This window comes from Erinaceus europaeus, chromosome 17 (assembly GCF_950295315.1).
Source record: "Erinaceus europaeus chromosome 17, mEriEur2.1, whole genome shotgun sequence".
Taxonomy (NCBI): Eukaryota; Metazoa; Chordata; class Mammalia; order Eulipotyphla; family Erinaceidae; genus Erinaceus; species Erinaceus europaeus.
This window is the reverse complement of record NC_080178.1, coordinates 43,422,349-43,447,033: the sequence shown is the minus strand read 5'-3', so window position 1 is coordinate 43,447,033 and position 24,685 is coordinate 43,422,349. Positions and strand designations below refer to the sequence as shown.

At 42.2% G+C, this 24,685-nt stretch overlaps 1 protein-coding gene across 1 annotated transcript in view; it reads left to right on the top strand.

Annotated features, from left to right (window-relative positions):
- Positions 1 to 24,685, top strand: part of LOC132533712 (protein SET-like) — a 53,719-nt gene that overhangs the window by 4,883 nt on the left and 24,151 nt on the right. Inside the window, 1 exon segment of the mRNA XM_060175773.1 lies at positions 2,830 to 3,013. Coding sequence (XP_060031756.1) covers positions 2,830 to 3,013 — 184 coding nt within the window.

Genomic DNA, 24,685 nt, shown 5'->3' with positions numbered 1-24,685 from the left:
CAGGAGGCTCTAGGGCCCACACTACAGGGCCACCCAGTGCATGACCTCTGACCTCCCTCACAACTAGCTACCTGCCCTGGGGACCAGTACTTCAGGGGCATGTGCCAAGCTCTTCCACAATCACCTATAGTGATTTTCTTTGTGCGGTGGGAGAGTGCATTGAATTTTGTAAACCACTACTAATCAATTTTCAAAAAGGAAAAATAAATGTGCAAGATGGTGTATTATCATGATCGTTGTTATATAAATAAGGGCCATAAGCCTAAAAAAAAAAACTTGTCAAAAAATCAGTCTTTGTATTTTGTGATCACCTGACTTTTCTTTCCAGATGTTAAGAGAGAGAATCAGACATCTCTTTCTCTCTCAGGTACATGGTAGCTAAACTGAACTCAATAGTTTGTGAAGACAGCTCTACTATTAGTATTCTGAACATAATCTGCTGAGACACTGAAAGTGTCACTCAGAAACAATAGGATGCTCTGGATCTCCCACCCCACCACTACCTTGTATTAAGAAATAAATTAAATATTTTATAAAATCTTTTCAACTTTTTATTTATTTATTTATTATTGAATGCAGTCACAGAAATTGAAAGGGCCAGTGGGAATAAAGAGGGAAAGAGGGGAGTCGGGCAGTAGTGCAGTGGGTTAAGTGTACATGGCACAAAGCATATAAATATCATGGTTCACAGCCCCCAACCCCTACCTCTAGGGGAGTAGCCTTATAAGTGGTGAAGCAGGTATGCAGGTGTATATATTTCTCTCCCTCTTTCTGTCTTCCCCACCTTGCTGTGCTAGCTTCATTGGAGAAAGAGACGAGGAACTCGTGGCAGTGTGATAATACAATTCTTATTGATGCGGACCCCCCAGAATCAGGAGCCAGCACAGTGGGTTTAGCCACAAAGAGCTAGCAAAATAGCCATGCTCATGGATTGGGAGAATAAATATCATCAAAATGAATATTCTCCCCAGAGCCATATACAAATTTAATGCAATACCCATCAAAGTTCCACCAAGCTTCTTTAAGAGAATAGAACAAACACTACAATCATTTATCTAGAACCTGAAAACACCTAGAATTGCCAAAACCATCTTGAGGAAAAGAAACAGAAATGGAGGCATCACACTCCCAGACCTTAAACTATATTATAAAGCCATCATCATCAAAACAGCATGGTACTGGAACAAAAATAGGCACACAGACCAGTGGAACAGAATTGAAAGCCCAGAAATAAATCCCAACACCTATGGATATCTAGTCTTTGATAAGGGGGCCCAAAGGATTAAATGGAAAAAGGAGGCTCTCTTCAATAAATGGTGCTGGGAAAACTGGGTTGTAACATGCAGAAGAATGAAATTGAACCACTTTATCTCACCAGAAACAAAAATCAACTCCCAATGGATCAAACACCTAGATGTCAGACCAGAAACAATCAAATACTTCGAGGAAAACATTGGTAAAACACTTTCCCACCTACACCTCAAGGACATCTTTGATGAATCAAACCCAATTGCAAGGAAGACTAAAGCAGAAACAAACCAATGGGACTACATCAAATTGAAAAGCTTCTGCACATCCAAAGAAACTATTAAACAAACAGAGAGACCCCTCACAGAATGGGAGAAGATCTTCACAGGCCATACATCAGACAAGAAAGTAATCACCAAAATATATGAAGAGCTCAGCAAACTTAGCACAAAAAAAGCAAATGACCCCATCCAAAAATGGGCAGAGGATATGAACAAAACATTCACTACAGAGGAGATCCAAAAGGCTAACAAACTTATGAAAAACTGCTATAGGTCACTGATTGTCAGAGAAAGGCCACAAATATTCTAAATGGCCAATTAACAAATTGTAATCCTGGGTAGCCCATGGATAACTCCTCCTTCCTCTTCTCCTACCCTTCTTTCTCTCTCTACTCCTCCTTCAGTCTGGCTTATGATGGTACAGAGGATTGAACCTGGGACTTCAGAGTCTCAGACATGCAAGTCTTTTGCAGAACCACCATGCTATCTTTCCCACTGGGATACAATCTCTTCTAAAGGAGATGTTCTGATTTTGGTGGAAGGTATTTCCTCCCCCTCTCTCATGTAGGGCCCATCACTTGTGGCAGTGAGTGATAGGAGAAGAACAGGCTGGGGGAAGGGGAGCAGGTACTGCGGGGTGGTGGTCACTGTCCTTGTCTCCTTTTCACAGTTTTGAGGAAGGCCTCTCACCATTGCCTGTGTCTCCTTCCCAGTTGTCCTGGTAGCAGGGACTGGAGGGTTGAGGGTGGACTGGGGGGCTTGAGAGAGGAGGTACCCAACTGAATTGGAGGCACCCAAAAACAACCCCAAATCCCACCCCCATCCCTACTAGTTCACCTGCCTCTACCCCATTTAGCACCCCAAACCACCCTATCCCATTCAATGTCCCCCACCCCAACCACCATCCTTCCACCTTCCCAGTCCACCCTCAGGGCAGCTGGGGATAAGGCACCCAGCCTAAGACTGATGTGGTGTGCTCGCCGAAACCCCTACATTCACCACTCCACCCCACACCATCCCATCAAACCCCCTCCAATTAGTCCAGGATCTCTCCCCCAATCCCCACAACCTGTCCACCCTCAACCTCACAGACCTGGTACCAGCACAGCTGGGGAGGAAGCACCCAGCCTAATTCCCTATTTAGGAATCCTAAATAGGATTCCCTATTTTTCCTCCCTCTGCCCCCATGTACCACAGAGAGGAAAAACGAAAGAAGAATCTAGAGAATGAGACGATTCTACAGAGATACCACTCTAATCCTAATTTCTTTGCTTTTTCTTTTTGTTCCCTGCCTTTTTAGGTCCATTATGACCTGCATTCACGAGCTATGCAGAGTATCTGTCAACCAGCTTCTCCTACACTCTTACATTCCTCTGCAGGTTGGGCCCCCACAGACCTATTCCTACCTTTAACCCCCACCACATGTCGCCCCCATTTAGCAGGAAGCAGCCAGAATGACTTCAGCACCCTATATAACCAAAAAGGTAAGAATGATACAACTGGGACGGCCTGACCATTGAAGGCGCTTGTGGCTAAAAACACTCAATCATAAGAATGTGGAACCCAGCAATACCAGCTCCTCCCTGGAATGCCTGCTGGAGGCTAGCAGTTTCCTAAACCACAGACCCACCACAATTAATGTCATGGAAAATGCCCACTGAACTCTCACCTAAGTTCCTTGTTCTCCTCACCTATAAGAATTTCCGTCCCTGACCCTGGCTGTGACTCCATGCCCACTCCACCCCACCCTGCATGCCTGGACTGGAGAACCTTGCCCCAGGAGCACACAAATAAAACCCTTGTTGATGATATTCATGGCCTGAATTTTTCTATCAGGTTCCTTTCACCACCCACCAGACCATACAATCAGTAGACAGCAGACAGGCACTGGTCTCCCAAGACAAGCAATTGATGGGGTGGCTTCACTGAACACACACAGGGCTGTGAGAACAAGGATTCTGAGTTGATGTAGACACTGCACATCAAGCTGAATTGGGGCCACTCCTGCAACCTGAGGAGCTCAGCCTACCAAAATCATCGAGCCTGGCATGCCCTCCTACCTATGATGGTTGTGGGCTTCACCTGCTTCACCACCTCCTCCAAGGAGCCCTTCTCAGCATGATCCTGGGCAAAAGTCTCTTTCTCAGGGCTCAGATGACTCCTCCCCTGCAGGAGAGGAAGAAGGCATGTGGCTGTGGGGAACCCGGGCAAAATTGCTGCATTTGAGCCACAGAGTGTACTCTTCGTACTTCTTTCTGAGACACACACACACACACACACACACACACACACACACACACACACACACACACACTCACACACACAGAAGGAGAGCCACCACAGCACCAGAGCTTCTCCCAGTAGTGACACCCTCCCATGTGGTGCTAGGGTTTGAATGTGATTCAAGTGCATGGCAAGGTATCTACCCTGCCCACTGAAATATATGGCTCTCAGATGCAGGTGTCCATGGTTCTTAAACTTTAATTTTATTATTAGCATTATTGCCAGCAGTGTCATTGTCCAGGATCAGTGGTTACACAACTCCACTGCTCATGGTGGCCACTTTGGTTCCTTCCTCCCTCCCTCCCTCCTCCTTTTCTTATCTTTTCTTTTTTTAAATATTTATTTATTTTCGTTTTTGTTGCCCTTGTTATTTTTATTGTTATAGTATTTATTATTATTGTTGTTGATGTTGTCATTGTTGGATAGGACACAGAGAAATGGAGAGAGGAAGGGTAGACAGAAAGGGGGAGAAAAAGACAAACACCTGCAGACATGCTTCACCACCTGTGAAGCAACTCCTCTGCAGGTGGTGAGCCAGGGGCTCGAAGCATTCTCTTCTTTTTTCTCCCTTCTTTTATAGAGACAGAGACTGATAGAAAGGGAATAAGGAGGGACATCTTCAGCCTGTTCTACTATTCGGGAAACTTTTCCTTTGCAGGTCAGGACCAGGCACTTGAACCCAGGTTCTCACAAATGTGAACGTGTGTTCTACCAGGTGTGTCAACTCTTAGCCCAGGTTTTTACATTTTAAGCTCTGACCTTTGAACTGTCTCTCCTGTCCCTCTCCCCAGTTTTCTATGCTACTGGAATCTGGGACCTGAATTCAGGCTCTGAGTGACATCTGAGGGGAATCACTCTGTGCTGCAGATGTCTCCCCTTCTCTCTATTTCCCTCTCATTTTTTCCCTATGTATTCTTCTCTATCTCTCCCTTTCTCTGCAATAAAAATGGCATTCAGGAATAGTGAAACAGTATGGTAACCCTGGTGGCAAAATCAATCAATCCATCAATGCAAATAAAGAGCAGGCCCTGCCCTCCTTGACCTCCTCTCTCTCCTGCCTGCCAGGCTTGCCTCCTCACAGGTGAGCACCCCATCTCCAGCTGCTGTAAGACACCCCATGTCTTGCCCCAGACCAATACATCTTGACAGTGAGTCGCCTGGAGTCCACCATCCAGATCTTCTTGGTGCCTCAGCTGCAGGGATGCCTTCCTTCTCCAGGGCCATAACCAGGAGGTGAGTGATGCCCAGGGAAGCCTGGGGGTGCCACACAGGACAGGTTCAGACCCAGGGAGGCAGCAGCCAGCCCTCCTCCCTCCACACCTGGGGGACGCAGGGATCCTCAAGTGAGAGAGGGTGCAAAAAGCCCATAGGTCTAGAGGTTCCTCCAATGCAGTGGCCATGCACCTGGCAAAGGAGTGCAGTGTCCAGATGAGGCATCGTGCCAGGCTGCCTCTAGGCTTCTCCATTTCCTGGCAGTACCTACCTCCCCTGCTCTTTGGAAGATGAACACATGGCTAGAGAGCTGGCTTCTGGTGACCCACAGAGTCACAAGGATCCCAGCCACAGCAATGGAATCCTTCTTCGACCTGTATTCTTCCCATACATCCACCCCAGAGTCTTTTACTTTGATGCAATATGCAATTCCATTTCAGATTCTATTTCTGTTTTTTTTTTCTGATCTTGTTTTTCAACTTCTGCCTGAGAGTGAGATCATCCCATATTTACCCTGATATTTCTGACTTATTTCACTCAACATGATTTTTTCAGGGTCCATCCAAGATCGGCTGAAAATGGTGAAGTCATCATTTTTTAGAGCTGAGTAGCATTCCACTGTGTATATAGACCACAACTTGCTCAGCCACTCATCAGTTGTTGGATATCTGGGTTGCTTCCAGGTTTTGGCTATTACGAATTGTGCTGCTAAGAACATATGTATACACAGATGTTTTTGGATGGATGTGTTGGGTTCCATAGGATATATCCCAGGAGAGGAATTGCAAGATCATAGGGTAGGTCCATTTCTAGCCTTTTGAGAGTTCTCCAAACTGTTCTCCACAGAGGTTGGACCAACTGACATTCCCACCAGCAGTGTAAGAGGGTTCCTTTGACCCACAACCTCTCCAACATTTGCAGCTCTTACCTTTTCTAATGTATGACATTCTCACAGGAGTGAAGTGGTATATCTTGCATTTCTCTGACAATCAGAGACTTGGAGGATTTTTTCATGTGTTTCTCGGCCTTTTGGATCTCTTCTGTGGTGAATATTCTGTCCAAGTCCTCCCCCCATTTTTGGATGGGGTTATTTGTTGTCTTCTTTTTGAGTCTGACAAGCTCTTTATATATGTTGGTTATTAAACTCTTGTCTGATGTATGTCATGTAAAGATCTTCTCCCATTCTGTGAGGGGTCTCTTGGTTTGGGTAGTGGTTTCTTTGCTGTGAAGAAGCTTTTTAATTTGATGTAGTCCCATAGGTTTATACTTGCCTTAGTCTTCTTTGTAATTGGATTTGTTTTATTGGTGATGTCTTTAAATTTTATGCGGAAAAGAATTCTGCCAATATTTTCTTCTAAGTATCTGATAGTTTGTGGTCTAACATCCAAGTCCTTGATCCACTTGGAATTTACTTTTATATTTGGTGAAATACAGTGTTTCAGTTTCATTCTTCTGCCTGTTTCAACCCATTGTTTCTAACACCATTTGTTGAAGAGACTCTGCTTTTCCCATTTAATAGTCTGAGCCCCTTTGTTGAAGATTAGATGTCCATAGGTGTGGGGTCTCACTTCTGGGCTCTCAATTCTATTCCATTGGTCACGGTGTCTATTCGTGTTCCAGTATCAAACAGTTTTGATGACAATGGCCCTGTAATAAAATTTGAGATCTGGGAGTGTGATGCCTCTAGTTCTGTTCTTTATTCTCAAGATGTTTTGACAATTCTAGGTCTTTTCTGGTTCCAGATAAACACTTGTAGCATTTATTCTATTCTCCTAAATATGTGCTTGGGATCTTGATGGTGATAGCATTAAATTTGTTTATGGCTCTGGGTAGTATATTCATTTTGATGATGGCAATTCTACCAACCCATGAACATGGAATATCTTTCCGCTTCTTTGTGTCTTTTTCAATTTCTTTGAGTAGTGACTCATAATTTTCAGTATACAAGTCTTTCACTTCTTTGGTTAGGTTTACTCCTAGATATTTTGTTATTTTAGTTGCTATAGTAAAAAGAATTTCTTTCTGGGTTTCAATTTCTTCTAGCTTAGTGTTTGAATAGAGGAATGCCACTGACTTTTGAATATTAATTTTATAGCCTGACACCTTACTGTATTGCCTATGATTTCCAAAAACTTTTTGTTGGATTCCTGAGGTTTTCTGTGTATACTATCATGTCATCTGTAAATAGGGAGAGTTTGACTTCTTCTCTTTCAATCTGTATCTCTCTAATTCCTTGCTCCTTCCTGATTGCTATGGCAAGAACTTCCAACACTATGTTGAATAGTAATGGTGATAATGAGCAGCCCTCTCTAGTACCTGATCTGAGTGGAAATGCTTCCAGGTTTTCACCACTGAGTATGATGCTAGCTGTAGGTTTGCTATATGTAGACTCCACTATCTTCAGGAATTTTCCATCTATTCCCATTTTTTATAGTGTTCTGATAATAAAGCCATGTATTTTGTCAAAGGCTTTCTCTGCATCTATTGATATGACCATTTGGTTTTCAGTCTTGCTTTTGTTGATGTGCTGGAGCACAGAGATTGATTTATGTATATTAAGCCAACCTTGCATGCCTGGGATAAACCCCACTAGTTCATGATGAACAATCTTTTTAATATACTGCTGTATCCAGCTGGCTAGAATCTTGTTCTGTATTTTTAGCATCTATGTTCATCAGAAATATTGATCTGATGTTTTCTTTTTTGTTTATGTCCCTGTCTGCTTTTGGTATCAGAGTGATGTTGACTTCATAGAAGCTGGCAGGGAGAATTCCAGTGTCTTCAATCTTCTGGAAGACTTTTAAAAGTAGAGGTATTAGTTTTTCTTTGAAGGTTTTGTAGAATTCTTTTTTAAAACCATCTGGTCCAGGACTTTTATTTCTGATAACTGTTTCAATTTCATTAGCTGTGATGGTCCTGTTCATGTTATCCACTTTCTCTTTACTTAGTTTTCGAAGTTGGTAGATATGTAGGAAATTGTCCATTTCTTCTAGGTTCTCTAGCTTGGTGGCATATAGAAGCCTCACATGATATCTTGAATTTCTGCAGTGTCTGTTGTGATAGCTCCTCTTTCATTTATGATACGATTTATTTGGGTTTTCTCTCTTTTTTGTTTTGTGAGTCTGGCTAAAGGTTTGTTGATTTTGTTCATTCTTTTGAAGAACCAACATTTATTTTCATTGATCTCTTGTATGGTTTTCTTATTCTCAATGTTATTTATTTCTGCCCTAACTTTAGTGATTTCTGTCCTTCTGGTTGCTTTAGGGTTCCTCTGTTGTTCTTTTACTAGGTCTTTAAGATATGCAGTCAGGCTGTTTATTTATGCTTTTTCTTGTTTCCTAATGTGTGCTTGTACAGCTATGAACTTCCCTCTCATTACTGCCATATCTGTGTCCCAAATATTTTGATAGTTTGTGTCTTCATTTTCTTTGAAGTATCGAAACATTTTGACTTCTTCCGTGATTTCCTCTTTGACTCAGAGGTTGTTAAGAAGTGTACTGTTGAGCTTCCAAATTTTGGGACTATTAGTAATCTTCTGTTGATTGTTAAGTGTTAGTTTATTTCCACTGTGGACTGAGAAGATGTTTGGGATGATTTTAATGCTCTTGAATGTGCTGATGCTGTCTTTGTGGCCTAACATATAGTCTATCCTTGAGAGTGATCCATGTGAACTTGTGTAAAATGTGTATTCCAGTTTCTTGGGATGAATGACTCTGACAATGTCCAATAGTTTTAGTGTATCTATCTCTTCATTTAGCTCCCTTATGTTTTTATTGATTTTATACCTGGATGATCTGTCAAGTTGAGAGACTGGGGTGCTGAAGTCCCTTACTATGACTGTGTTGCTATGAATAAATTACTTTAGCTCTTTCAGTAGATGTTTGATGTATTTAGGTGGCTTCTCATTGGGTGCATAGATGTTAATAATTGTGAAGTCCTCTTGATTGACTGATCCTCTGAGCATTAAGTAGTGTCCATTCCTATCTTTTTTAATCATATCTATTTTGAAGTGTATCGTTTCAGATGTGAGAATAGCTATTCCTGCCCATTTTTGTGGGCCATGTGTTTGTATGATAGTTTTCCATCCTTTCACTCTAAGTCTGTGTTTGTCTTTTTGATTTAGGTGGGCTTCTTATAGACAGCGTATTGTTGGGTTGTATTTTCTGATCCATCTTCCTACTCTTTGTCTTTTAATAGGTGAATTCAGGCCATTGACATTTATTGATATCAAAGATTGAAGATATTTTAACACCATTCTTGTAGAGTTTTAGAGTGTTCTGATATACGACCTATTTATGATGGTCTGACAGCTTATAGAAGAGCTTTCAGAACTTCTTTCAGGGCAGGCTTGGTGATAGTTGATTCCTTCAACTGTTGCTTGTCTGAGAAGGTTTTGATGCCTCCATCTAGTCTGAATGACAGTCTAGCAGGATACAGTATTCTTGGTCGAAAGACTTTCTCATTGAGCCCTCAGTAGATACCTTGTCATTCTCTTCTGACCTGTAGTGTTGGTGTGGAGAAGTCTGATGCTAATCTTATGGGATGTCTTCTATAGGTGACTCTTTGTTTTTCTCTTGCAGCCTTCAGGATCCTTTATTTATCATATTCCTTTCCATTCTAAAGATGATGTGTCTTGGTGTCTTTATGTCTGGTTTAATTCTGTTTGGGACCCTCTGGGCTTCTTGAATCTTTATGCCTTTTTTTGTTGTTGTTGTTAATATTTATTTATTTATTTTTTTATTTATTTTTTATTTTTTTATTTTTTATTTAAGAAAGGATTAATTAACAAAACCATAGGGTAGGAGGAGTACAACTCCACACAATTCCCACCGCCCAATCTCCATATCCTACCCCCTCCCCCGATATCTTTCCCATTCTCTATCCCTCTGGGAGCATGGACCCAGGGTCATTGAGGGTTGCAGAAGGTAGAAGGTCTGGCTTCTGTAATTGCTTCCTCGCTGAACATGGGCGTTGACTGGTCAGTCCATACTCCCAGTCTGCCTCTCTCTTTCCCTAGTAGGATGGGTCTCTGGGGAAGCTGAGCTCCAGGACACATTGGTGGTGTCTTCAATCCAGGGAAGTCTGGCTGGCATCCTGATGACACCTGGAACCTGGTGACTGAAAAGAGAGTTCACATACAAAGCCAAACAAATTGTTGAGCAATCATGGACCCAAAGCTTGGAAAAGTGGAGAGGTAGTATTAGGGAGGTACTCCCTGCAAACTCTAGTATACTTCTGCTTTCTTACTTTGGTGCCATACTCCAAACTCAGTCAATTTCTGCTTTGCGTTTCTACTTCTTTTTTTTTTTTTACATGCATAACATTCCCCAGATTCCCATTTAGCAATACAACCCCCACTATTTAATTCATCATTTTTCATGGACCTGTATTCTCCCCACCCACCCACCCACCCCAGAGTCTTTTACTTTGGTGTAATACTCCAATTCCATTTCAGGTTCGACTTGTGTTTTCTTTTCTAATCTTGTTTTTCAACTTCGGCCTGAGAGTGAGATCATCCCATATTCATCCTTCTGTTTCTGACTTATTTCACTCAACATGATTTTTTCAAGGTCCATCCAAGATCGGCTGAAAACGCTGAAGTCACCATTTTTTACAGCTGAGTAGTAAGTATGTATACCACAGCTTGGTCAGCCACTCATCTGTTGTTGGACACCTGGGTTGCTTCCAGGTTTTGGCTATTACAAATTGTGCTGCCAAGAACATATGTGTACACAGATCTTTTTGGATGGATGTGTTGGGTTCCTTAGGATATATCCCCAGGAGGGGAATTGCAGGGTCATAGGGTAGGTCCATTTCTAGCCTTCTGAGAGTTCTCCAGACTGTTCTCCACAGAGGTTGGACCAATTGACATTCCCACCAGCAGTGCAGGAGGGTTCCTTTGACCCCACATCCTCTCCAGAATTTGCTGCTGTTACCTTTTCTGATGTGTGACATTCTCACAGGAGTGAAGTGATATCTCATTGTTGTCTTGATTTGCATTTCTCTGACAATCAGAGACTTGGAGCATTTTTTCATGTGTTTCTCGGCCTTTTGGATCTCTTCTGTGGTGAATATTCTGTCCAATTCCTCCCCCCATTTTTGAATGGGGTTATTTGTTGTCTTGTTGTTGAGTCTGGTAAGCTCCTTATATATGTTGGTTATTAAACTCTTATCTGATGTATGGCATGTAAAGATCTTCTCCCATTCTGTGAGGGGTCTCTTGATTTGGGTAGTGGTTTCTTTTGCTGTGAAGAAGCTTTTTAATTTGATGTAGTCCCATAGGTTTATACTTGCCTTAGTCTTCCTTGTAATTGGAGTTAATATTTATTTTATTTATTTATTCCCTTTTGTTGCCCTTGATTATTTTTATTGTTGTACTTATTATTGTTGTTGTCTTTCTTGGATAGGACAGAGAGAAATGGAGAGAGGAGGGGAAGACTGAGAGGAGGAGAGAGAAAGATAGACACCTGCAGACCTGCTTCACTACCTGTGAAGTGACTCCCCTGCAGGTGGGGAGCTGGGGCTCAAACTGGGATCCTTATGCCAGTCCCTATGCTTTGCACCACCTGCGCTTAACCTGCTACACTACAGCCCGTCTCCCATCTTTATGTCTTTGATGTTGTCTAGACTAGAGAATTTTTCAGCTATTATGGCCTGAAGAATGATTTCTTCCTTACCCTCTCTTTCTTCCTCTGGTAAGCCAATGATGTGTATATTGTTTCCTTTTAAGTCAACCCATAGGTCTCTGTTGTTATTTTCAGCACCTCTTAATCTCTTTGTGAGATGTCTTACTTCTTTTTTAGTTGTCTCTAAATCGTCCTCAATCTTGCTAATCCTGCCTTCAGCCTCATTGATTCTATTCTCTCTGCCCTCTACTGTTTTCTGCAGTTCATTTATTTTGTTACTCTGTTTTGACACTGTTTTAGCTTGTTCAACGAGTTGAGTTCTTAGCTCAGCTATTTCAGCTTTCAGCTCTCTAATAACCTTGAGATAGTTAGTTACTGTTTTCTTCCAGAGTCTCATTTGTTGTTCCCGTGTTTCTGATTACAATTTTTTCAAACTCTTTACTCACTCCTGTGATTATTTCCTTAGCTAATGTTTGGATGCTGAAGTTGCTATTTTGTGCTTCTCCCTTTGGGGGGCTTTTAGCTGGAATCTTGTCCTGGTTTGTTTCTCCAATAGTTCTTCTTGTTGGTTTACCTATTTTATATATTATGTTATGATTTCCCTCTCTTAGTACTTTTCAAATTACTGACCACTATTTCCTGGATTGACTTGTGTCTATGTAAGGTAATTAAAGGGTTCACAGTGGTGGAAGTTAACAGATGTTAAATAGTATTTTAATCCTTGAGTTGGAGCTCAGTGATTTAAAACTCTCTTTTTTATTTTTTTTTTCTCTCTCTTTAGGCTATGGGAGCCTGAGGGTTTTTAAACTATAAGTAGGCTTCTTAGCTTAATCACTGACTCCTGACCAAGAGATAAGGCAGTGTGTGGCAGAGATAGTCCAGTGGTTATGCAAAGAGACTTTCACAGTCCAACAGCTATGCCACGGAGGTATAGGTCTTCTCCTCTGTTTCCTGGTTAGATCTCTGCCCCCTGTTGTCCCTCCCTACTACTGCTCCAGATTCTGAGGGCAGTAGCAATGGAGACTTAGAATTGCACTTGGTGAGACTCCAGGGAGTCCTCTCCTCCCTTCAGCTGTCCCCTTGTTGGTGGAACAGACTGGAGGTGGTGTCTCAACTGATAAACTGTCGGACTGTTAACAGCCACTTAGACTCTCCCTAGGCTCCTCTCTATCACAATCCATGTGTATCTGCACTCACTGGTGATTTGGTGGATTCCTGTAGTCATTCTAGTCCTGTCTTGCTTAGGTCCCAGGTGGTCTCCTTTGGTATCCCTAGAGATTGGAATGTGCTGTTTAGGTAAAGATTGAGGAGGAATGTGTGCTTTGCCTTGCTCAAGGCAAAGATTAGAATGTAATGTGTACCTGTTTTTACCTTGGGGCATCCTCCTTGTGCAACCCCCATCCCTCGAGAGTGTAAATAGGGGGTCTTAGAGTTGCCTGAGGGATCTGTCCCAGCTAGACCCTCAGTGCTGAGTTCCCCTGTGTGTGTGTCTTGTGTGTCTGTGTAAATAAATACTTTAACTTTGTCAATTGCCTGTGTCAGCCTCAGTTTGTGATAGGGCTCTGTCAGTAGCAACTTAACACTGTTCTCAGCTCCCACAGTGAATCCTTAAGCACCCAAGTCCTAAGTTCCTTTTTAAGTCTCAAGTTACAACACAGATCCAAGCCCCTTTTAAAGTTAAATTTCAACAAATGGCGCCTCAACGTGTTGAATATATATTTTTTAATTTATCCCACCTCTATTTTAGTTGACTTTCATTTCGCCCTACCCACTTTTTTCACATTACAAATCCATTGTTCCTGGCGGCCAATTAAAACAAAAAAATCTGAGGAGTCAGGTGGTAGCGCAGAGAGTTAAGCGAAGATGGCGCAAAGCACAAGGACCAGTGGAAGGATACTGGTTTGAGCCCCTGGCTCCCCACCTGCAGGGGTGTCACTTCACAGGTAGTGAAGCAGGTCTACAGTTGTCTCTCTTTCTCTCCCCCTCTCTGTCTTCCTCTCCTCTCTCCATTTCTCTCTGTCCTAGCCAACAACAATGACAGCAATAATAACTACAACAATTAAGGGCAACAAAGGGAATATATAAATATAAAAAAATAAAAAATAAAATAAAACAATTTTTTTTCATTTCAGAAGGACAAAGAGAAACTGAGAGGGGATGGAGTGATAGAGGGGAAAAAAAGATAAGACACCTGTAGACTTGTTTCTTGATGGTTGGGAGCGGGGCTCGATGCCAGGTTCTTGCCTTTGGTGGTATGTGTGCTTAACTGGTGCACCACAGCCCGGCACCCTTCTGGTTCTTTTTCTTGTTAATGAATAATTATTTCTTTAAAGGAAAGAGTGATAATGCCTGCTGTAAGGATTTAGTGAAGCGATACTTATAAAGGCGCACTGTAATTTCTTTTCTTTTTTTTTTGTAATTGTATTTATTTATCTTCCCTTTTGTTGCCCTTGTTGTCTCCTTTTTTATTGTTGTTGTAGATATTGTTGTTGTAGTTGATGTCGTCGTTGTTGGATATGACAGAGAGAAATGGAGAGAGGAGGGGAAGACAGAGAGGAGGAGAGAAAGACAGACACCTGCAGATCTGCTTCACCACCTGTGAAGCGACTCCCCTGCATTGGGGAGCCTGGGCTTGAACAGTGGTCCTCATGCAGGTCCCTGCACTTAGCGCCACCTGTGCTTAACCCGCTGCGCTACAGCCGGGCTCCCGCACTGTAATTTCTTAAACACTACACAGAGGCATTAACTCAACTGTCAATCAATTCTGATTCCAGAATTTGGGAGCCCAAATTTTCTCAAAGGGGGTGTGTTTTCAGGGACCATAACCTACAGTAAGTAGGCGCCGAGCCTTCTGGGACTTGTAGTTTTCATTTATTGTCACTCACTTATAGTGGTGGAGCTTGGAGCAGGCCTGGAAATACTTGTTCCAGGGGCAGATAGCTAGTTGTGAGGGGGGTCAGAGTTCTGCCTGGCCTGGCATCCCCGCGACTCGTGGACGGTTTCGGCCGCCCTTCAGCTGGCGCAGGGTCGCCGCCAAGTTCGCTGCTAAGTGGCTGGGAGACTGGTGAGGATGGCGGGGGCATGAGCCCAGCTGGGCGGGGAGCAGGCAATGCCGGCCTGGAGCCTGGCCACTGCAGGCACATCTTAGGCTATTGCTCTCCACCCTCTCCCGGAGCTCCAGTTCCCACCAGAGCGAGCTGCATGACTGGCAGTGTAGATGTCTGCCTGAGCTCCTGTCAGTTCTCATCTGGTCTGAGGACCCTGTTTTTTTTTAAAGACCCCGGTGCCCCTGCAGTGTAGACCTACAGGGCCTGGTGTAGCCTGGAGGACTCCTGGGCAATCAGGCCTAAGGTTCTCCCCACTCGCCCCGTGTTGGTGGGTAGCAGGCCTCCTTGTAAGGTCCCCAGAGAGGATGCCCACTGGGCTAGATTGTGTGACAGGGGCGAGGTCACCCCCTGAAATGGTCAGGAATACTCTGGAGGCAGCCTGGCTAGCCACCTTGGAAGCCGCCTGGAAATGTTCTTGCTGCTGTTCAGTGTTGCAGCCTTTTTGTTGAATGGTGTTAAGGACCACAGCAGCGCAGCTTCCTCCAGTGCGCTGGACCGGGCCTCGAACCTGCCTCTTGAGCATGGCAAATATCCGAGTCAGCTGTTTCAGAGCCTCCTTGGATACTTATAAATCTGTTTTTTATTTAAAGATGTCCTTCACTCAGTGATCTCTTAAATACTTATTTTAGATCACTAAGCTTTATGCTTTCCTGGTATATTTGTTAATGACATGGAATATTAGATTCACTATTATTAGATTATTAGTGGTATGATTGTAATTGATTATACTTGGAAGTAGAGCTTACAGCTGTACTATAAAGGTAATAGAAACCTACCAGACTTTTAAACTAAAAGAAGTTAAGAATAATGATAAAAAATAATAATAAGTGAACTGGGGACTGGTTGGTGGTGCACCTGGTTAAGTGCACATAGCACCAAGCTCAAGGCCCAGGGAATACTCTCGCATCCTGTGGGGACGTTCTGCGAGTGGTGAAGCAGGTCTACAGGTGTCAGATTTTTCTCTTTTCTATCTCTCCCTTCCCTCTCAATTTTCTCTGTCCTATCCAACAAAATAGAAAAAAAGGAAAAACTGGCCGCTGGAAGTGTTGTATTCACAGTGCTGGCACCAAACCCCAGTAGTAACCTTGGTGGGAAATAAACTAAGGGAGAATTTCGTATGTTCCAGGTGCAAAGAGCTGCACAGCAAGTAGGAGAAAATAAATTTGTTTTCGATTTGCCTGATTATGAAAATATCAACCACGTGGGAAAAACCACGGTCTTCCTCTCCTCCATAACCTCTGTCTTACTAATAAATAAACAATTTAGCTTTTGAGAAAAAGTACAGAAATTGAGTTGATTTCCATTCAACATTCTCCAAGAATGATGCTTCTTTTAAAGTATTGATATTATGAAATTGTGAGTATATGTTAGAAGTGGGTATATGTATTTATAGCCTCTGGTATACCATCAGGATCTGTTGGACTATTTATACTTTTTTTTTCTTCTTTTTTTAGGGACGATACCAGGATTTTAGGAATTTTTATGCAAGGAGAATCTGTAATACAGTGTCTGTTTTCTTTTTCTTGATTGTAGTTTTCTCATACTTGATAGGACAGGGAGAAATTGTGATGGGGTGGGAAAAAGACATCTGCATCACTGCCTTACTACTCCTGAGCCGCCCCCCTCCCCCACCCCACCCCCCGCAAGTGCGGACTGAGAGCTTGAACTTGGGTCCTTGTGCACGGAAATGTATAACCTAAGTGCGCCACCACCCAGCCCCTGATGTGTACATTTCTTAACTCTGCTCAGAACGTGTTAGTTGTCATGTTTCAAGAAGCTTTGTTGATAGAATTGCAGTTGCTAGCAGGTCCTGAATTAATCTACTGTGAATTCAGTTTGAGATTATTTTTTAATTTTTTAAAAAATTTATTTATTCCCTTTTGTTGCCCTTCTTGTTTTATTGTTGTCGTTATTATTGTTGTTGTCGTCATTGTTGGATAGGACAGAGAGAAATGGAGAGAGGAGGGGAAGACAGAGAGGAGGAGAGAAAGATAGACACCTGCAGACCTGCTTCAGCGCCTGTGAAGTGACTCCCCTGCAGGTGGGGAGCCGGGGCTCGAACCGGGATCCTTATGCCGGTCCTTGTGCTTTGCGCCACCTGCGCTTAACCCACAGCCCAACTCTCTGAGATTATTTTTAACACTTGGATTTTGAAAAGGAGTTTTGTGATGAAATTTTTTTCAGTTAACAGTAGTTAAGCTCATAAAGCTCATTGGCTATGATACTCCCACAGCTCAACGTTTGATGAAATTAAATTTTTATTTTTACATCTACATTCTAACCCTTTTTACTATTTTATTTATTGCCAGGAGCCATTTCTCTGCTTTATAGATGATAAGCTTTGAGACAACAGAACCCCTCAAGACAAATGTTAATTCCCCCCTGGGCAGGCCATTTCCCCTTAGGTAAACCATTTATCAGTAATCAAGTGAGTCAACACAAGTGAGTCAACACACAGTTTGGTTCCTGCCATTTGTTGCAAGGAACATTCCGCTTTGAAGTTTGGTCCCCCTTCCCCTCCTCCAGCATTCCCTCTCCTTCCCCAAAGCCTTATAATGCCTGTGTGCTCAATAAAATTTACAGCTTGATCAGAAACTTGACTTGCTGTCATTCTCTCGTGTCTCATGTTCCTTCATTTCAGGTTTCATTGGGTTCCTAGCCCCTGTTCACCGCCCTACTGGTCGGGGCATTCTGGCACCCGGAACGTGGGGCGAAGAAGCCTTCTGGACCTAGAAACTCCGCTGATCGAGAGGGTAGGCCTACCCGACTTCACTGAGTTACTGTGGCCCGAGGGGGGTAACGCAAAGACTCGCATAGATGGCCATGGAGATACCCGACCGTGAGTCGCATCTGGAGGAGAGTGTCACAGCGGCTGAGGTAAGCAATACCATGGGACATGAATTCAGCAAACTATTTATTCATTAAAGGACTCAAGGAGTCACTCAAGACACGAGGAACTAGGGTTAAAAAGAAAGAATTAAAGAAGTTTTTAGATTATATTGGAAATATTTGCCCCTGGTTCCCCCAGGAAGGCACTATAGATGAAAAGCGTTGGAGGAGAATTAGTGACTGTCTTAACGATCACTATCAGTCTTTTGGTCCTGAACGTGTACCTGTTTCTGCCTTTTGTTACTGGAATTTAATTAATGATATCTTAAAAATCTATAATAATCACCCTGATATTAAAAACCTTATTACAGAGGGTGAAAAGGTCCTCCGGCAACTTTCTAGTCCGCCGTCCAGGACAAAGTCCCCATCCCCATGCCCTTCTGTGATTATTGATCTTGATCCCCCAGTACCCAGTCAAAATGAAAGCCTCCCAAAACCCATTGAAAGTAAAAGCCCCGTTCTCCTCCCTACAGGTTCCACCTCACTCACTAAAGTTCCCTCCATTGACCCTCCTATTGCTAATTCACATGAGAATGAAACCCAGCATTCTTTCCCCCACCTCTATCCAGTTTTACAAACCCCCCCTCTCCTGAAGCACTTCCCACAGAGAATGAGGCTTTGCTAGAAAAAGAGGCTGCCAGATACTACAATCCCGATTGGTGTCCTCCTCCCTTTAATTTCCCTCCCTATATCCATGCCCCTGCTCTCCAGCCTGACCCTCTCCTTGACAACCCCTCCGTCAGGAGGGCACGCTCAGGGGCCCTTACAGGAATTTCCACTCTCCGCAAGGTCCTTGCTGACCGGAGAGAGCAGCTTCAATTAATGAAAGAAATAGCTGCAGTTACAAAAGAGCTTACATTTTTAGCCTCACCAAAAAACCCAATCCCTAAAACTAAAACTAAGACTAAACCATCCAAATCAAACCCGGTTTTGGCTTTCCCTGTTACTCGGAGCCAGGCTCAAACTGGCTAGCCCTATCCCCTATGCTCTTCCTTTGTCCAGACTGCCTCCCTACACCACCGCCCCTCCGTTTTGTGCTACGGTCCTTGACTTGGCCAATAATACTGATTAGACCACTTTCTTTAAAACTGTAAAATGTACCTTAGCCCAGAAAAAAAAAATTTCAAAGATTTTTCTCTGTGCGAGGCGGTAAACTAAGCCCGCCTGTTCCGCCCGCACAGCCAATCACGGCACAGAGCCCCTGCTCCACAGATTGGCAAAGACTGATGTCAATCATTCCTTAGCCACTAACGCCCCTCCTTAGGCAACCTGGTCCTGGGTAGATAGGCTGTGAGTCAGGAATCCAAAAACCAAAAGCGGTTTTTCAAAGGGAAAATTTTTCTGTTCACCAAGAATGTATGTTTTAAGTCTGTGCTAACCTTGTTTTCATTAATGTGTGTTAACCCCTAAGTAACTAAAGTTTGTTTTAAGTTTTAAATAAGATTTAGTTAAGCTAAATGTGGTTTTAAAGATCCTGACTCATAGAGTTGGCACACCTTTACCAGAGTAAAATATAGGACAGTTTCGTCCTTCTGATAGCTAATATCAGCATCAATTCATTAGTTAAAAGATTTTCTGAGATCTCTAGGCATGGTAAAATGCCCCTGCAGTCTCTCTCCCTCTTGTGAGAATTGTAAACCTTAACAGCACCCCAATACCAACTGCCACTGTTTGTTAATTTGTTAATTTAATTCCATGCTTGAACTGACTTTCTAATAACCCAGTCAGTGTAGAGCAGTGGCCTTGACAGGAAAAAAAGGGTTAAACGTGCTATTCCTGGCCTGATAAAAAAATTTTATTCAACAGATGTGATTCAACAAAATTATTTAGTGTAAAATGGTCATATAAAAGAAATGTTAACAGTAAAAATTTATTATAACATTTCAGCTATAAGGTTTATCTTAGCTTTTTAAGTTACCTATCCAAATCAAAGTGAAAGATCAATTAAGTTGTGTACCCACCCTTGTTCATAGCTGCCCTAAGGGTGTGATAGCTTTGTGATAAACGAAGGTCCTAGCAAATAAAGTTAACATTTTACTTAAAATTGTTTTTAAGACTGGCTTGGGTTAGTAAAAGATAACACAATAGTTATGTTAATTATTTACATGCCAGAGGCTCTTGCGCTGGTTTTCCTCTTTATATCTTTCTGCTTTTAAAAATTATCTGGTTTGTTTTAAGACACTGCCAGAGGTTTATTCTTGATAAATTAAGGTAATACATTGTATTTTTGGTCTGATAGAAGATTTGTTTTGGCAAATCCTGATTTAACAAAATTAATATTTTGAACATTTAAACTATGAGGTTTTATTTTAGCCTTTTAAGTTGCCATATTAGAGTTCTAAAGAGTAAAATCTATTAAGAGTTTTATATCTATGCTTACTCATGATAGCCTTGTGATGAGTAAAGATCTTAGTAAACTAAAGGTATAATAGTGTGCTTAAACTGTCTAATCAGTTTAAAATAATGCCAAAAAAATGGTAAACATTTTATCATGTCAACACATTAGGTATTGACTTTCTATAACATATTGGTATATTCTAATAAAGAGCCTTCTAAAATTATAGAAAAAACTCAAGTCAATTCTAACCATTACATCATCAATTAACTTGGTACAAGTTCTCTCCCTAAGTAAATAATTATAGGTACATCTGCACATGAAGAACTGACTGCTCATATGGTAAGATTTAAAACTAAACATTTTTAATTTTTTACTTATGGGTGTGTGATGACTCCTAAAGTCACTCATATCCTAAAATTTTTCTCATTTTTTTTACAAGCCTCTTAACAATTTCAATGCTTGACCTGCCATAGTGAGAGCACTTTACTGGCTCCTGCATTATTTAATTAAGAGCTTGCTATTCAGACTTTTAAGATTAATCTCCATTGATAAAAGCCAATGCTCTCTGACAGATTGATGTAATTCACCTGCCCATGTTTAGTAAACAAAAAAACTTTTTTCTCAGTTGATATTTTGTCTAAATTTATGTGGGCTACAGCTCAAACAATAAAAACTAAAACCCTTAAGCTTAATTAATTAAAAAAAAAAGAAGGGAAATGCACCCCCCCAGTATTCAGTTGGCTAAAGTGTCAATGAAGTAACATACTAAATCTTTTTAATATTTACAAAAATTCTAATTGTCCGTTTATTGTATCTCATTGACAAAGCCACACACTTTTCCAGTCATAGAGACATATTCTTTTTCTCTTTTTTCAGCACTGGATGTCCATGTTTGTTTTCCTTTTATTATGGTGGATGACATTGTTCTTGCAAAATCCACAGAGTCCCTGTTGGCAAGTCCTTACCACAAAGGACGCCATGGCAGTATATACTCCAGCTAACCTCACCAGCTTATCCAAGTCTTCTCTTTCTGCTTACCTACCACTGCTGACTTCATCTTTGCATGCTTATTGACTGCTCACTTTTCTCAAAATGTTCCTTGATGTTCAAGGAACCTCACCTTGACTTCTAATGTGTATGCACCTCCTCTGTGTTTTGGTACAACACCATCCTATATTTTCATGTCAATTCTTCTCTACCTGGCCCTTGCCTCCTAGTTTTGCTTGTTCCACAGCTGACAGGAAGAAGAAAATTTCATCAGTTGGTGCTGACCAGACCAGACGTGCTGTGTTTCTTCTCCTGGACATCACATCCACTGACTGCTTCCCTTAGACTTGCTGGTGGCATGCTAGGACACTCTATATATTCCTCCCATAAATTTTCTGACAAATTACAACAGGTTATAGACTCTACCACAAATAGTCTTGAGTCACTACAGAGCCCCTTATGGGAACCTTATTAGTCTTTTGTTAATGATTACCTTAAGACCCTTTATTTTTAATAAGATTACTGATTTTATAAAACGGCAGATTGACTCCTTGGCATCAAAACCTTTGCAAATACATTATCACAGACTTGATTTGGCTGACAGAGGCCTGGCTGAACCTGAGGATGACAGACCCCCTTTTTGGATGGCATAAAACTCAGAATTATGCATCGAGACATCCAACCTTGGCAGGGAAAGGACACCAGTAAGGGGTTTAAGGCAAAGCACTGCAGGGGGAGGACCCTATAGTTCGCCTCTGAGTCCCCCGTGAAGCAAACCTGATTTGCATGGAGGTTGGTGTCAGCAACAAAAATTGTTTCCCTAGAAACTGTGGCTCTGCCTCCCCTCCCCAAAAAGACACCAAGAGCCTTATAAGATGTGGGAAGGTTGGTTTTGCACCCACCCCGCGGGAGGAATCAGGTCAATACTTCCCTCCTCTGGTTACGCCCACCAAACCTGCTGTTAGGGTCTCTGCGCCTCACCCCCATTGCCTGCCTCAATTTTAAATTATAACAAAGGGAGGATATGCCAGGAGCCATTTCTCTGCTTTATAGATGATAAGCTTTGAGACAACGGAACCCCTCAAGACAAATGTTAATTCCCCCCTGGGCAGGCCATTTCCCCTTAGGTCAACCATTTATCAGTAATCAAGTGAGTCAACACAAGTGAGTCAACACACAGTTTGGTTCCTGCCATTTGTTGCAAGGAACATTCCGCTTTGAAGTTTGGTCCCCCTTCCCCTCCTCCAGCATTCCCTCTCCTTCCCCAAAGCCTTATAATGCCTGTGTTCTCAATAAAATTTACAGCTTGATCAGAAACTTGACTTGCTGTCGTTCTCTCGTGTCTCATGTTCCTTCATTTCAGCTTTCATTGGGCTCCTAGCCCCTGTTCACCGCCCTGCTGGTCGGGGCAATTTATTTATTTGTTGGATAGAGACAGAAATTGAGAGAGAAGGGAGAGATAGAGGAGGCGGGACATCGGTAGCATTGCTTCATCACTTGTGAAGCTTCCCTCCCTGTAGCTGAGGACTGGAGGCTTGAACCCAAGTCCTTGTGTACTGTCATATGTACTCTACTGTTGTGCCACCACCCAGCTCCTGAATTACATTTTCAGACTGATGCTTGAATAGCCTGGGAATGATGATTAAAAACTAGGATGGGGCTGGGGGATCCTGGCGTTCCTGTAGCAGGTTGAGTTCACATGGTGCAAAGTGCAAGGACTGGATTAAGGATTTCAGTTTGAGCCTGGCTCCCCACCTGCTGGTGGGTGGCTTCACAAGTAGTGAAGCAGGTAGGCAGATATTTATCTTTTATAATCAATTACAATCATTATACCACTATTTATCTTTCTCTCCCCCTCTCTGTCTTTCCTCCCTCTCTGGATTTCTTTCTATCTTAAAAATAACTTGGTTGGGGAGCCAGGTGATAGTATACTGGGTTAAGTGCATGTAGTGTGAAGTACAAGGACTCATGCAGTGATCCCAGTTCCAGTCTCCTGCAGGTGGAGTCGCTTTGCAAGCTGGGAAGTAGATCTGCAGGTGTCTTTCTCTCCTCCTCTCTACCTTTCCTCAAATTTTTTCTGTTCTATTCAACAGCAGTAGTAACAACAATAACAGCAGCAGCAGTGGACAAAAGATGGCCACCAGGAGCATTCAGTTTGTAGGTAGTGTCAGTACCATCCCCAGAGATAACCCTGGAAGCAAAAAGAAAGAAACAAACAAAAAACTGGGATAGGTGGGCCTTGGAAGGTGCCTGCTTTGCCATAGGATTCACTCAGATTCCAGATCTGTCACACAGCACTGAGGGAAGCTTCAGTGAGTGCTGCTGTGGTGTGTGGCTCACTTGCTCTCTTTCTCTTTCTCACACCCTCCCCACCCTCCCACCCCCCACCCCCCACCCCCACTTTGCCTTTCCCTTTCTGTCTGGGAAAAAGATAAACAGAAACTTATCACAGACCTGTGAAAATCACGGAAAAAAACAAAACAAAAAACTAGCATGGGACTAATCTTGAGAATGTAAAATGAAAGGGTCACTATTTCAAAACAGGAAGGAACTTTCTTCCCTTCCTTTCTACCTCCAACAAAAATCTGTCTTATTTTATTTATTTTTTTTTTTGCATATATTTCTCTCGTAAGTATGATTTGTAGCTACAGAATTTGGGATGTTTAAATGAATCTTTTCCTATTTTGTCTTTAGGTTGCGTCTTCTTCCTAACGTGCATGAAACATTTAACTGAAAACTCAGTACAAATAATGAACTACTGAAAGTTTATAAAGAGTTTTATAGAGATTCTTTGCTTTTGTAAGTATATATGAATTCATATAAGCACATATCAGGAAGTGTTAACAAGGTTAAACATTTTTTTTTGTTTTATTTTTGAAACTGCCAGGTAGTGCTATTAGTTACTAGTAGTGTGGTATAAGTACTGTATGTCTGTTTGCTATAACTTGATTTTTAAACTGTCTATACTGTGAAAGCTTAGGGAAATACTTGGAATTAATATTTAAGTTACAGAAGAAAAAATGATCTGAATTTGTGGTTAAGACTGTGTTGTTTATCTTTTTTAAAAATATTTATTTAATTTATTTATTCCCTTTTGTTGTCATTGTTGTTTTATTGTTGTGGTTATTCTTGTTGTTGTAGTTGTCGGATAGGACGGAGAGAAATGGAGAGAGGTGGGGAAGACAGAGAGGGGGAGAGAAAGATAGATACCTGCCGACCTGCTTCACAGCCTGTGAAGCGACTCCCCTGCAGGTGGGGAGCCGGGGGCTCGAACTGGGATCCTTGCGCCGGACTGTGTTGTTTATCTTATTCCTCAAGAATATCTACTCTTTATTTGCCTGTATGCTTCAAAGTGATGACTGTTTTTGGGATATTCATATCACAGATAAGCAGGATTCAAAAAAAACAAACTGTGCACTGGTTGAAACAGATCTATGAAAGGTAACATTTCTAAAGTGTTCAGTGGGCTTGGATGGGATAAAAGTGGGAGAATGCCAACTGCGCTTGGTAGTAGTTAGAATCATCAACAAGTAACATCTGCACCTTCCAGTGGAGAGGGATCTTTTAGGATGGCATGATAGGGTTATTTTTGGAAAGTCTTGAAGATCAAGTAGATTCGATGGTGTACAGGATTGGACACTCCAACATGAGGTCCTGAGTTTAATCCCTGGCATCATGTGTGGTAGAGTGATGCTCTGGTTCTTTCTCATTGAT